The sequence below is a fragment of the Amblyomma maculatum genome, chromosome 5, assembly GCF_055883805.1.
Source record: "Amblyomma maculatum isolate TAMU_Amacu chromosome 5, ASM5588380v1, whole genome shotgun sequence".
Lineage (NCBI taxonomy): Eukaryota > Metazoa > Arthropoda > Arachnida > Ixodida > Ixodidae > Amblyomma > Amblyomma maculatum.
This window is the reverse complement of record NC_139348.1, coordinates 134,374,526-134,387,858: the sequence shown is the minus strand read 5'-3', so window position 1 is coordinate 134,387,858 and position 13,333 is coordinate 134,374,526. Positions and strand designations below refer to the sequence as shown.

Here is a 13,333-nt window from a genome sequence, read left to right as displayed (position 1 = left end):
CACGACACCATCCCAATCCCAGAAGAGTCAACAACACTTTGCCAGCAAATGGGACAACTTTGAATTTTTAGTACAGGAAAGTACATGTAGCGTTATACTCCATCGACTGATGCCTCGTTCCCGGATCGTAATGGTGTGTACACGACTCGTCGCTTGTAACAATTGTGCGTATAGACAGGCGTCAATTCATGTTCATATCGCCGGAGCAGGTGCTGACCGATTCTTTTCCTCGAGTCCTTCATATCAGATGTCAGTCGCCGGTACGGCCAACGAGCGCAAATCTTCTTGTAACACGGGAAATTCTTAACAATGTGGTTCACTGAACCAATGGACATGGCGATGGCGAGTATTGCTTAAATCTCGTGTTTCTTGATCCTGCTATTGCTCCGGATCAACTCGTCCAACTGACGTTGATGATCTTCATCATAGGTCGTTGCGGGCCCTCCACTTCAGTGCTATAATCCTGGATGCTTGATGCGGCTGGATCTTCGTCTTTCACCGTCCTCGTCCTCATCCGCTCAGTGCTGACATCAACACAGGCATTCCTGTAAACTGCTGTCACGCGGCGATGAATACTGAGGGGCGCACAACCACTGCATTGAGAAATTCAGAGCCTGCTGTTTCAACCGGACGTCAGCACTGGATGGATTGCTCGATTACTCAGGAACAAGAGAGGGTGAAGCAAACGACATTATATAGCTTGAACATTGAATAATAAAGGGTTAGAAATGTATGCAGTACTATTGGCGATGTAGTGCGCTTGGAGTCATTGCTTTCTGAATCGGCCTCGTATAATCAAAGATGCGCCGACCACAGTCGCAGCGCTGCTGACACAGTACGTATGTTTTAGAATTGTGTCCAGAGTGCTTCAGCTTCTCCAAGGGTACCTCAGGTAATTATATCTGCGCAGTTTTTTTATATATTCCCGTCACAACCATACACACATGTTTCGAGCTATATCATTCAGATGAAAGAATAGTTGATCTTTTATTTTTTTTTTCATGGTAATCAATGTTAAATAGTTGCATAATCATGGCGATAATTGATAAATAGAAAAATACCACATATTCCGCCGGTGGGATCCATGGTAGATAATTTTCTTTATTTACTGAATGCGTGGCCCCATGTTTGAACGCCTCATATTTTCAATGTTTACAATGTTGAACATAAGAAACAAAATTTTGTTTACATTTCAGGCTGTTCACTTGATTGCATTTGAAATATTTTTTTATTATAACGTACACAATAACTCGATGCATGAGTGGATGAAGAACCATTGATCATGTGCCGCAGAAACGTATATAATTGAAATTCATATTGAGGCTGAAAACATATGTGAAGGAAATATAAGTAAAGCATCTGAAGGCGAAAAACTCTGATCTAATTTCGGTTTTCTGATAATGCCACTTCTCCCCTGTTCAAATATAGCGGATGTTTTTGTTGTTGTTGTTGTTGTTGTTGTTGTTGTTGTTGTTGTTGTTGTTGTTGTTGTTGTTGTTGTTGTTGTTGTTGTTGTTGTTGTTGTTGTTGTTGTTGTTGTTGTTGTTGTTGTTGTTGTTGTTTCGCTATGAATGTGTTCAAAGCATGTATTTCGTCATAAAAGGCAAAATGCAGATGATCCATGCTAGGTGACCCAGCATAAATGACCCAGGTTTGAACTCCCAGGTCTGAGCTGACCAACACAGCCCCCCATTACTCGAGAGTAGGAACTTGTATTGAAAATTCTGGTGGCAGCTCCACTTTTCAGTTCCACAATATGTGATCACCACATAGCTTACATTCTGGGTCGCAATCATCGGGGTAGAATTTTGAAAAGTAAGGAGTCATAAAGGATCGCGTCTGTAGTCGCCTCCAAGTGGTCTCCTGCTCCTCATCTAAGGTTTTGTCTGGATGGAGGAATATCCTCTTTTCTAGCTTAAAATTATTAGTAAAGTCGTGAAATGATGCTAGGCCGTCCTTCGAGAAACTCTCTGTTAACTACCGCGTCCCCTGCTCGGCGGACTAATTCTCGAGCTTCTATGTGTGCCACTTCGTCACCAGAGAACCCCGAGTCAGCCGGAACTCATACAAATTTAATAAGTATGTCGAAATGTTTGGTTTTCCCCAACATATTCATTCCTGCCTGAGAAATTTTGGCCTACGTTTAATTGCGTATAGCGAATTTAGAGTCGCTGAATATAGTAGCAATAGTAGTAGCTTCGGTGTTAAAAATAACAAGGACGATAGTCGCCTCTTCTGCTGTTCCCAAGGGTCTCGTTTTGGTAGCGCCGGAGACTATCAGCCTGCATTGCGTGAATACAGGTACTAAGAAACTTTTGAATCGAGCGCCGGCGGCGGCGCACGTCGCCTAGCCGAGACCAGCCGAACTTCTCTTCAGTCTCGATACTGCATTTATACCATAACAATATTTTGCACTGACTTCTGTCATTTTGCTATCCGAAAATCAGATAGCCTCTATTTGATTAAATTTGAGCGTTCAAAGTCTATTTTACTTCAACTGTCTTCAATCAACCCTAATACTATCCAATGCTTTGTCACGGCCGGTCTCGAGAGAGAGCGCGTTTCTCCTCTCTCCCTCGAGACCGGCCGTGGTTTTGTTAACTGGTGCTGCTATCTGTTGGCAAAGACGCCAACTGTATGCGTTGTTTTGACGTTGTTTCAACAACATATTCAAAAATTATGTTCCCACAAACGTTTCTTTTTTTAATTAGTAATAAAGCGTCCCACTAGATGCCGCGTAAATAAAAACGGACACCTAGTGGTTGTGTTCTAAAGCTAGTAGTTTTCGCTTTCGGAAGTCGCGTTTAAGAACATTTTTACCCTTTTTATTTGGTACTGCTCTCAGAACGTTATGCTTAATGGACCGCAATTATTTTTTCGCAAAAGTAGTTTATTTTCATTTAAATTGTATTTGTTTTTGCGCAGTTCGTCACCAGTAGTGACCTCGTGAGCATTCCGCTACCATTGCTGTAACCTTTCTATCTTTTAGTGGATTAGCGGCGCCATTGCCCCCAATCTGTGAATCCCGTCCGTCCGGCCGGGTCGTTATTTATTGTTTCTGTGGCAGGTTGCTCCAGCCACAGGCATCGGCAAAACGTCAGTCGCACCTGTTCCCGTGCGCCACGCCCGTGTAGCAAGTAGTGTCCGCATTCTCGGCTGGTTTCGCCGCGATCCCGGCCTCCGCTCCTGAGAGCAAAGCGCACTAGAGGCGTATCCGAACGATTGCAGTGCGTCGACCGCCGCCATGGATAAAGAAAGCATCAAGAAGCAAATCGAGAACCTCCGGTACCAGGCTCAAATGGAGCGATGGCCTCTGTCCAAGTCGATTCAGGCGTGAGTACCACTATTCTTCCGCGTTTTTGCTGTCATCGGACAATCTGCATTGCGTGCTTGCTACGTGTAGCGTGCTTGCTACGTGATGGCTATGTAGCGACGGAAGAGTTTCCTCGGCGGAGTGATGCCTTTCAGAGAACGCAAGTGGTGCCTGCATGGGCACCTCTTTGAAGCGCCATTTTTTGCGGAGTTTGATGGCCTTTACTAAGTCTATAGTGAAATAGAATATTCTAGTTCACTGTACTAAGTCTAAGTGCAGTAGTGAAATAGTAAAAAGCATAGCTTAGCGACGAATGAGCGCCCAGGTTGTGCAGTTCATGACTGTTCGATCGCCGGTTCTTTGCCGCTTTTTATCACGCGGTGGTAATTTTCTACTCGGGCTTCAGCGAATGCTTGCTCTGCCTTCGTTTTTAGTATTTTTGTTTTCACAAGGATGTCGCTGTACCTGTGTGGACGTGGTGTACGTAGCTTAAAATGTTCCGGCCAACGAACAGTTTGCGAAACTGAGCAAGCCTTGCAAGTCAAGTCATGGCTTGCGATTGTCGCCCGTGCCGCCGTCATGCTTTCTGATATGGCGCTCGTCTTGAAGCATACATAATGAATTCGCGGCAAGCAGCATCACGTAAGTCACGCTCGACAAAGCGCGAGCTTGCCCGCTTGTTGCTGGCGTCCAGGTTTTCCTTTTGCGGCTCCGTCGCCGTGCTCTGGCATCGTGCGGTGAAGCCATACATTCCGGGGACAGTTCAGCGACTTGCTCGGCGTAATTAGATTTGAAGCACAGGGTCCTAATTCGTGGGACGGCTGACCTAGGCTGCCGTTTTATTAAAGTTGCGGGGCTTCTATTCCGCAAGTTCTGGCATTTATCGTTTGCGCCAAACGAACGTTGGCTTTGTCGCGTATGCACAGTTGGTGAACAGCATTTGCTGAGCCCTTTGCATGGAACCGTACTTTCCTTAGAGATAGACCTGGAATGTGGCTGCAAAGCGACAAGAAAAAAATGCCATGCATTTCTTTATCTCGAGAAAACTTTTAAATTTACACCTTTTCTTCAGAATCACAGTTCACATCTTCCCATCTTGAACTTATCTAAAAATGTTGCTGCCTTCGTTTTATGCAGAAAAGACCGCCTTAACAGGTTCCCTTGTAAATTTGCAGGTCTTTTTCAATGCATGCTAATATGTATTGCCTTTTCAAGGTGGCAAAATTGCTTTAAACAACAAGTTAAAGGATGGCAAAAAATCTCTTTGAAATAAAAGTAGCAGTAATCATTTTATTAATCAGCTTTGGCCTCTAGAAAAGCATATAACTGAAGCAGGAAGAAGTGTATATACACATTGCTTTTTTTTTCTTTGTTTTTTTTTTTTTTTTTTTTTTTTTTTCTTTAACGTGGCTTGGAGTGCTAAAGCCCATCCTTGCAGAAAGCGGTGTCTTAGAATCTGCCTCGGAAATACTGGAAGTGGTGGGAACAGCTGATTAACTGTACTCTACCCATCTTTAAATGAGGCTATTTCTGAAATTATTGGTTTTTTAACCAGTTTTACTACATGTTCAGTTCATTTCGTGCTGGTGATTGGGTTATTTCATGGAGAGGCACCTTTCAGGTAGTCATTATTTATTGTTGGTTCATCACATAGATGATCACAGCCATGATAATCATTCTCTTAAAGCATTTCACATTTGCTGTCATCTAGGCAATGTTATTTAGTCTTGTATTTTACCTTTTTTGTAGCAGTGTTCTTACATAAACATTATTCAGAGCACAGTGCCTAGTCAAGATAAGTGTTTGTGCTATTTTCTTTAATCATGCATTCTTTCAAATTATGCACGGAACATTACCAGCTCAACCACATTCTATTTCTTTGTAATTTGTTTACATAGACAATCTTGATGGTATCTTCTTGCCACACCCTTTTAGGAGTGTGGGCAAGTCAATGATTTCATTTCTTTGCTATTGAGGCCACTACTAAATATGTCATAGACTGTCATCCACTGAAAATCGTGATAGTATTTTCTGAAGCTTTTTTTATTGTTGGCTTTTACTGGTGCTTGTGTAATTTGTTACATTCGGCATTGTACGATTGATATTGCAAATCTTGGAAACTTTCTATTACTAGGTTGTCATTCTTCAAAATTCTGTTTCAGCATTCGTAAAAGGGACATTAAAAACAGCTGCATGCACATCTGCTTCTTAGCCGCTGGTCTTATGCATGCAGGTCACTTCACAAAGAGCAGGACAGTGTGGTCTCAAGGACAGGCTGGAACATTTTCATGCATTTCGTGTATGCGGAACAGGGAGCCCAGTCTTCGTGAAGTGATGATTGTGGCAGTGAAGAGGCCTTCGCCCCGTATTCCAATCTACTCTTATGATGCATGCAGACTAACTATTATAGCACTACCAAACACACCATGCTAAAAATGCAGCAAACCTCCCTTCAGGGCTGTTGCTGTCCCTACTGCCAGTTGGTTTCGATGGGACATAAGGCACTGCAAGGGCGACTGACACAGCAAAGGGGTGTACGTAGCCCACTTTTGAGTCCAGCTGCAGCACAATAACGTGTTCCTGCAAAGCTTGTTTTTCTTTGCCCTCAGCAGCCACCTTCTTGTCTTGTCAGAAATTCTACTACAAAAAATCAACGCTCTTAAATTCTAGCAGTCCTGATTGCAGTACGCTTTTCTTTTCTCTCTCTCTCTCTCTCTCTCTCTCTCTCTCTCTCTCTCTCTCTCTCATTTGGGATATAGCAGTTATGGACATTCATTTCCATCACAGATGAATGAGGCAGCGGAAACTCCCTAGTATAGTTGCATTTTGCTTTTACCCCGCTCTTCACCTGCACCTCGTGGCAGCAAAACACAACTCTGAGTGAAAATTTTGTGCATGTTATCTTTTAAGCGCACGGAGGGCATTTCAAGGCAGTGCTATTGAACTAAACATCAGTAGTCTGAGGTAGGTGCTGATATCTGAGAACTCTGTGAAAGCTACTGTACATACCGATCTATATTAAGTGTGCACGGCCAGGTCTGCATGGAAGAAACTCTCAAATGCACAGGAAAGAATGCGTCGTCCTTTGTGCAATTAGTGTAATGAACCATTGGAGCCCAGAAACATAATGTTTGTAATGTAGCAGCTTTTAATGTGCCTTTTAAGTTATTCTATTTCACTCAGAATATGTTGGAATTGCTCACTTAATAATCTAACTCTGGCATCTTTTTTGTGTAATCAAAGGCACAGAATCGAATCTCAGCTGCATGCAAGTGGAGGCATTCAAAACCTGTGGTCAATGCAGTGTCAATGAACGTTAGAGAACTCATAGCTGTAAAAGTTATTTCAAGGTACTCCACTGGATGTTCCTCATTGCCCATGTGCAGGACATTAAGCAAAGCAAACCGCGTCGTACAAAAAAAGGAAATTTGTACACATTTCACAAATGGCATGGCAAGCTCAACCTTGTGCAACGGTCTTGTTGGAGGGGCTGTATCAACTATGATCTCAACTTTAGGCCACATATTTTTGACGACTCTCAACTTTGATATACAGAAGAATAGGTGAACAAAGCTTGATCAATATCAAAATTAGGTTTGTTTTAGTCATCATCAGCATGTTGTATTCCTCTGCATTCTTAAGCTTTGCATGACTATATCTTGCTATTGATGAATTATATTAACGTAGACTTCTTTAGATTGGTAGACATGCATTGTGCTGAGCTCAGTGCATATATAGCAGTGGCGGAACACTTAAAGGGCCTTTAAAGTAGACAAAAATAGTCCTGGGTAAAGTTCAAGAAGTTATAGATGAAATACAGTAGAACCTCATCCATGCGTTTTTCACTGGTTTGGGAGAAAGATAAAAAAGAAAAGCGGAACAGTGATGAAAGTTCTGAAAATGAATGCAAACAGTGCAGCTTTGACTTGAAACACTTTATTTCCACAAAATGGGCTCAGGGCTTTAAATAATCGAGAATGGTAGATTGTCATTCTTTCATTCGCTGGAAAGGACCACCCATTTCTCAATAGCCTGGAAGGCCACATTGCTGTAAACATTGCCAGCTTGCGTCACTTTGAGGCGCGACATACCTGCGAAGGAGGCCGAGAGCCACGGCGGCTTCAAAGCTTGGATTTGCCAACTTCCCGGAGTCGTACTTCTCATGCTTCTCGTCATCATTGCAGTCAGTGGCTTCACTTGTGACAGAGTTTGGACGACCTCAGCACTCCGATGTCACGACGGCAGCACCCATGGCGACGGCATGTGTGGCTCTCGTGGCACCTGGCACATTCATAGCCTCAGGTGGCAATTCCCACTTGCCCGTACATGTGAAAGCCACACTGTGCGAAGTAGTGCTGTGCAGTTGATGCACTCACTGCAGCCCACGCTGAGGTGACATAGTCCATAGCGTCAAGCCTCTGCAACTCTCGTGCAGCTTCTTGCAGGCAGCAGTTCCTTAGGCAAGTTTGGCTAAGGCTCGTCAAAAATCAAAATGGCAGTTGGCACATGCTAACCAGGCGGGTTTGGGATACCAGATTGAGACACATGCAAGAATGTTTTCATGGCTACAACGTGACAGCGGGATTTCCAGTAAATCAGATCCTGTGGGAACTATATCGGTACCGGATGAAGACGACGCAAGAGCCGAGAAAATGCAGTAGTAAGAAACGTAACAGCGGGGTTCTGCTATACTAACTTCTTGAGACCCACAAATATAAGAAGTGCATAGACTTAAGTGATGATAGTTTCACCCTAAAAGCTGTCAGGCACCTGTTGTTACATTTTAATTTATTCTGAGTTGAAGTTAGCCAAAACAGCGAAACAAATAGCAAAGCACCCAGCGCTTTGCTATTCATGATAAGAAATTTGCTGTGTACTTTAAAAATTCAGACTGGTAAAACTGGCCACAAAGCACTTTTACATATCCTGCACTGACATATTAAATATTAAGTAAAATTAAGAGGTCAACCACCCTAGATGGCTTTGCCAGGAACCACCCTCCACTATCTTTCCAGTGCTCTTCAGTGAGCCAAGTTTTTTTTTTCATGGGTTTGTAGAGCTGTTCCGTTCTCAGTTCTACTTTTCTCATCCAATAAAAAGGCTGCCTTTTTAGAGCGCAGCTCTTTGGCGCCCATTCCTGCATTCCACGTCGTCGTTTTCCCTCATAAACAGCTCCATAGCCGAGGCGGATATCGCTTGGGCATGAATTTGTTGGCGGTGTAAAAGAGGACCTGGTTGGTATAGATGAAAAAGAATGATACCATAGGATAGAGCCTCAAGGGAAGGCGTGCTGGTGACAAAATGGTTGATGTGGTTTAATTAGGTGATTAATTAGAGCCAATAACAATAATAATTGGTTCACAGAAAAGGAAAGGCGCCTCCATCAAAACTTAGTGCCAGTTGAGTGGTGTACAGAAAAGGAAAGGCCCAGTATCTGTCTTTCTCGGAAGAGGAACTAGTTGGTATGGAATTTGTGGGGAAAATAAGAAGTTGTCTAAAATTGTGTATAGATGTCTTGCTTAAATTCTTTGGCTCAAGCTATCGAAAAGCTGTAACAGCTGATGAGCTGCTGTCAAATTTTGCATTTGGAAGGAACATAATCGTCGGCATTTTTTCTTCTTCTTGCTTCTCAGTCTTCCTCTTTTTTTTTTTTTCACTTGTCTACTGCAGGCTGCGGGAGTACATTGAGGAGAACGAGCGGACAGACCCACTAATCCATGCCCCGGATAAGAAGAGCAACCCCTGGGCTGAGAAGGGCAAATGTCTCATCATGTGAACCGAGGACATCAGTGCGCTCCTGACTCCGCCTGCCGGCCTCCTGGTTCTCTTGCTGGTCCTCTTCTGGCCGTACTACTACTTCACCTGAGACACCAGCAGAGGGGCAGGACCCGTGGATGGAACAACCCCCAACATTTGCAGCAGCAGCACTGTTCCCCGTACCAGAGCAGCGGGCTGTCTTACTTTTTCGTAAGACACGCTGAACCCTTGGGATGGTATCATGATTGGGGCACATTTTGAAAATGCCGCCTGTCCTTGAACTGATGAAGCTTCTTCCCCCATGGCATGCTTCCACAATTTCGGCTGCAGAAAAGCACTGCCCCCTAAGTGCTGTTTCATTACAACATGTGTCATATGGCGACATATTTACCACAATTTTTTTCGTGGCATTTGAGTCACACTGTCTTAAACGGGTGACAGTTACTTCTTATATAAAAGGTCGCGCTTTGTGTTCAGGTGGTCTTCAAGGATTGGAAAAGTCATAGGAGCTAAGTTGTAGCCATTTTGCCTTGTCGTCGCAGTGTCACCAAAAAGTTTAGAAACTGGATATATTTCCAATTGATTTCACTTCAGGCTTTTTGTGTTTAGCATGCTGCTTTGTTCTTTAAGGGAAGTTTTACATGTTGAAAATAGTAAATTCTGAATGTTCTCATGAACTACTGTCATTGAGCAAACATTAACTGAAGAAAAGTCATTTTAGGCAAGCCACTATGGCTTTGTTTCTCTGGGCTGCAAATTTTATGCATCTTTTTCAGCAGAAATGTGCAGTAGTTTATACACAGGCCACCAGGACAGTTGCAAATATGCTACCATGCTGTCGTCTTCAAAAGCATCTGTTGCAGTCTGATTTAAAACATCAATTGGTTTCAGTCATTGAATTTATCTTTTGAAGGTTGGCATTGGAACCCTGAATTTTTGTCTATTTGATTTGAATGTGTTACGATTAAGAGAGAACAAAGTATTTGCATCATGTGTTGTGCGTATTGTCCCTTTGTGAGCTAGTCTATTGTGCCTAAGTGGCCATGGTGGGAGGAATGATCTGTTTGTATTTGCCACATTGGTATAGATTGTGCTGCTGTGAGTTTGGATATTTAATATGTGTTAGTATATTTATTGTAATATTGCCTTTGTTATATTATGGGTAGCTTTGAAATTAGTTTATGTACATGTGTTTACGCAGAGGATGGGACACTTTTTGTAGTACCTCATTTTGTATGATTGCTTGCAACGTTGATAGCTATGTCAGATTTGCCGTTTTGTGTCGAGTGCGCACGACTGCCCAATCAATTAGCACTTAATCTGCAAAGCAAATTTTGTGAACACTCAACTATTCTACTTTAAGTGAATGACTTGTATTTCATTTCAAAGCCTGTCTTAGTGTTAAAGCTGGTGCTTCCAACAGACGCTAGTCAATTAATCTGCTTCACTGTGGGTTTTATATTCACAAAGATTCCTTGAGGTTCTTTAAAAATCTTGAAAATCCTTCTCGTTTAGTACAAAATGTGTTAGCACTTTGTTTTCCTTTGAATGAATATAATGTTCAGTTTACAGCATGCCATGCAGGCTTTTTACATGCCTTCTTAGGCAACCTTGTCTTTTAAGAATGCAAAATTACATCTTTAGAACCCCTTCCCCATTCCTTCGCCCAGTTCTCAGCTCTTCCACATTATCAAACATTGAACTTAGGAGCCAAACAGGTAAGGAGGCAGGAAGTAGAGACACTAAGCTTAGGCAAAAAAAAAAAGTGCTTGAAATAATTGCACAGGTCACTAGAAGCTGAACACCTTTAAACATGACACTGCCACTGCTGCAATCGCAGACCAATTGACCCTTTATTTTATTCCTTTTGCTGAAGCTTTTGCGTGAATAATCACCATGGTGCTTCTGGCCTACCAGATCTTTTAGGCTGCCCAGTGTTCTGTTTACCACTAATTAACGAGGTCATTATCAGGGAAAATGTTGCTGAGGTATGGCAGTTCACTTAGTTCTTCGAAATTATGTGCAGTAACTTGTATTTAAGCTCGAAACCACCTCCAAACTTTTTTTGTGCAGCTCATCAAGCTGCTCTTGACAAGAGGGCAGTGCCCCACTTAGAGCACAGAGAAAAAAATGGTTACGCTTAAGTGGAAGCTTGTGTTCTATATTATTTATGACATAATAGATGAACGCTCAGCTTTTTGGTTGGTGCTCAGCTCTTATTTTCTTATACTTGTTGATGATTTCAGCATGTTCCATTGTGCTTCAAAGTATTTCAGAATCAGGCACTGATACATGGTAGCAGTCTTAGGTTTTCAGTTTCATAATTTATATGGCACACATTTCCTTGCAGTTCTTGGGGGTGGACATTGGATGCCTACACTTTTATACATTGTCTTCGTAGTGCTTGCAGCTTTTTTTTTTACCCATCAGCAGCTGGTTTTCTTCTCATTGAAGTGTCAGTGTTGCAAACATAATGCTATTTACACTAGGCACTGTCGAGACAGTCTGGTATCGCAATGTGCGCATTAAATCTGCTTTTATTATCACAGTGAAGATGTTATTCAAATCTGAGACAATACATTTTTTGTATTCTCTAGCAGTGCGAAGCACTAGGACACCAACACTTTCCACTTTGCTTGCTACATGACAGATTACTATTCAACTTTTCTTCAAGTAACCATGTATGATGTGCTGTCATTGTAAGCTCTACAATTTCCTCATGAAAACAGACTCACTGCCCTTTGAATTTAAGCAGTGTTTACACATATTTAAGCTTGTAGGGTGTGTGTGCTTTTCCACATAAGATTTATTGCTTCAGCGTATAATGGTACGTGCATTTAGAAATTTTGTGAGCTAGTCACTTCCTGAACAGTCACATAGCCAAAAGTACAGTCTTCTTTTGGTACTTTTATGTTAACCTGCTAGGCTGATTTTCAATCTTATATACTTTTTTTTTTTTTTCCCCATGCATTGTGTTCTTAGCATGTGCATATACTGTCTCTGTATTAATTGGCTGTTCCGCAGACATGAAAACCGAAATGAGGTTACTGGATGGACTTCGGCAGCTATTCAACAATTGCAGCTTTTTCTAGCATCTACCACACCATGCTCTACGATCACTCATCTCTTCTGCTGTCTTTAAGAGATGCCTTAGTTTTCAATCTGGGTACATTCTTTTCAAATCTCAGATTTTCGATACAAGCAGGAAGCACCTACTTCATTAAGTGCTTTACACAACGTGATTAGTAACCGGAACAGTCACATTTCATATGAATGTGCAACAGTTCAACTGCTTGTGCAGACGTTAGGTTTCCAAGTATTGCTGATATTGCAGTTTTTTTTTCCTTTTATTGCATGTTGATACAAAAGCTGTTCCTGAACAGTCATAGATATCATCAGCACAAGACGTTGGACTGTGTAAAAATTAACATGTCTTTCTTATCACGTTAGGAATGCAATTACCAAGCACACAATTTATTATTGTTGCAGCATCATTGTTGTCACCGCCTTGCAACAACATGAATGTAAACACTGCTAAAGCAGCAGTCTAAGTTAGGCAACTAATGTCTACAGACTGCCTGTAGCCCAAAATTAAGGCATTGTGAAAAAGAGCAAGTATGGGTATTTATGAAGGTACGTTTTCCTCTTCAGTTATTGGCTGACACAAATGTATCTGAATAAACCTTGCTTTTTTTTTTTATCATGGTTTCTTGATAGTTTGCAGGAGGTTGCATGTTAGTGCTGCATGTTGCATGCGAGTGAGTATTTTCCAGTTTTGTATTGCAGGCATCTACACAGCAAGGTGAAATGACTGTCAAGCCATGTATGGCAAGTTTCTAAGCAGATAGACAAGAGTAATTTGGAACTAGTTCTGTTGTCATGCATTGTTGTGCAACAAAGGGACCCAACCTGTAGGGAATGTTCATATTGGCTAAGCAAACCCTACCAACTAGCCAAAGAATTAGTCTTGCTGTAGGGAATGGTTTCAGCCATGCTCTCTGCAAGTCTTATTGCAGAGTCTGGGGTTCTCACGAGACCTTACCAAACCAATGTATGTCGCTGGTTATGAGTAATGGAAATGAAACAAAAAATGCCTACCGTGTTGCAGATCCAGGCAGCATCAGTTCACTATATTTAACTGACTGCCAAGCAAGAAACAAGCAGAAGTCAGTGTTAGATTTTTATTCATCGCGATATTGTTGACTGCAGCAGGCGCCAGCTGCTTGTGACTGGTATTGGAAGTTTCAGAATATTGTGGCCAAC

The 13,333-nt window shown here is 42.1% G+C and overlaps 1 protein-coding gene across 1 annotated transcript; it reads left to right on the top strand.

Annotated features, from left to right (window-relative positions):
* Nucleotides 1-2,851: 2,851 nt before the first annotated feature.
* On the top strand, nucleotides 2,852-12,029 carry Ggamma30A (guanine nucleotide-binding protein subunit gamma-e). Its single transcript, XM_084604393.1, has 2 exons — nucleotides 2,852-3,333; nucleotides 8,984-12,029. Exons 1-2 carry the CDS (start codon nucleotides 3,245-3,247, stop codon nucleotides 9,087-9,089), a joined length of 195 nt encoding a protein of 64 aa, XP_084460519.1. The 5' UTR covers nucleotides 2,852-3,244; the 3' UTR covers nucleotides 9,090-12,029.
* Nucleotides 12,030-13,333: the final 1,304 nt, after the last annotated feature.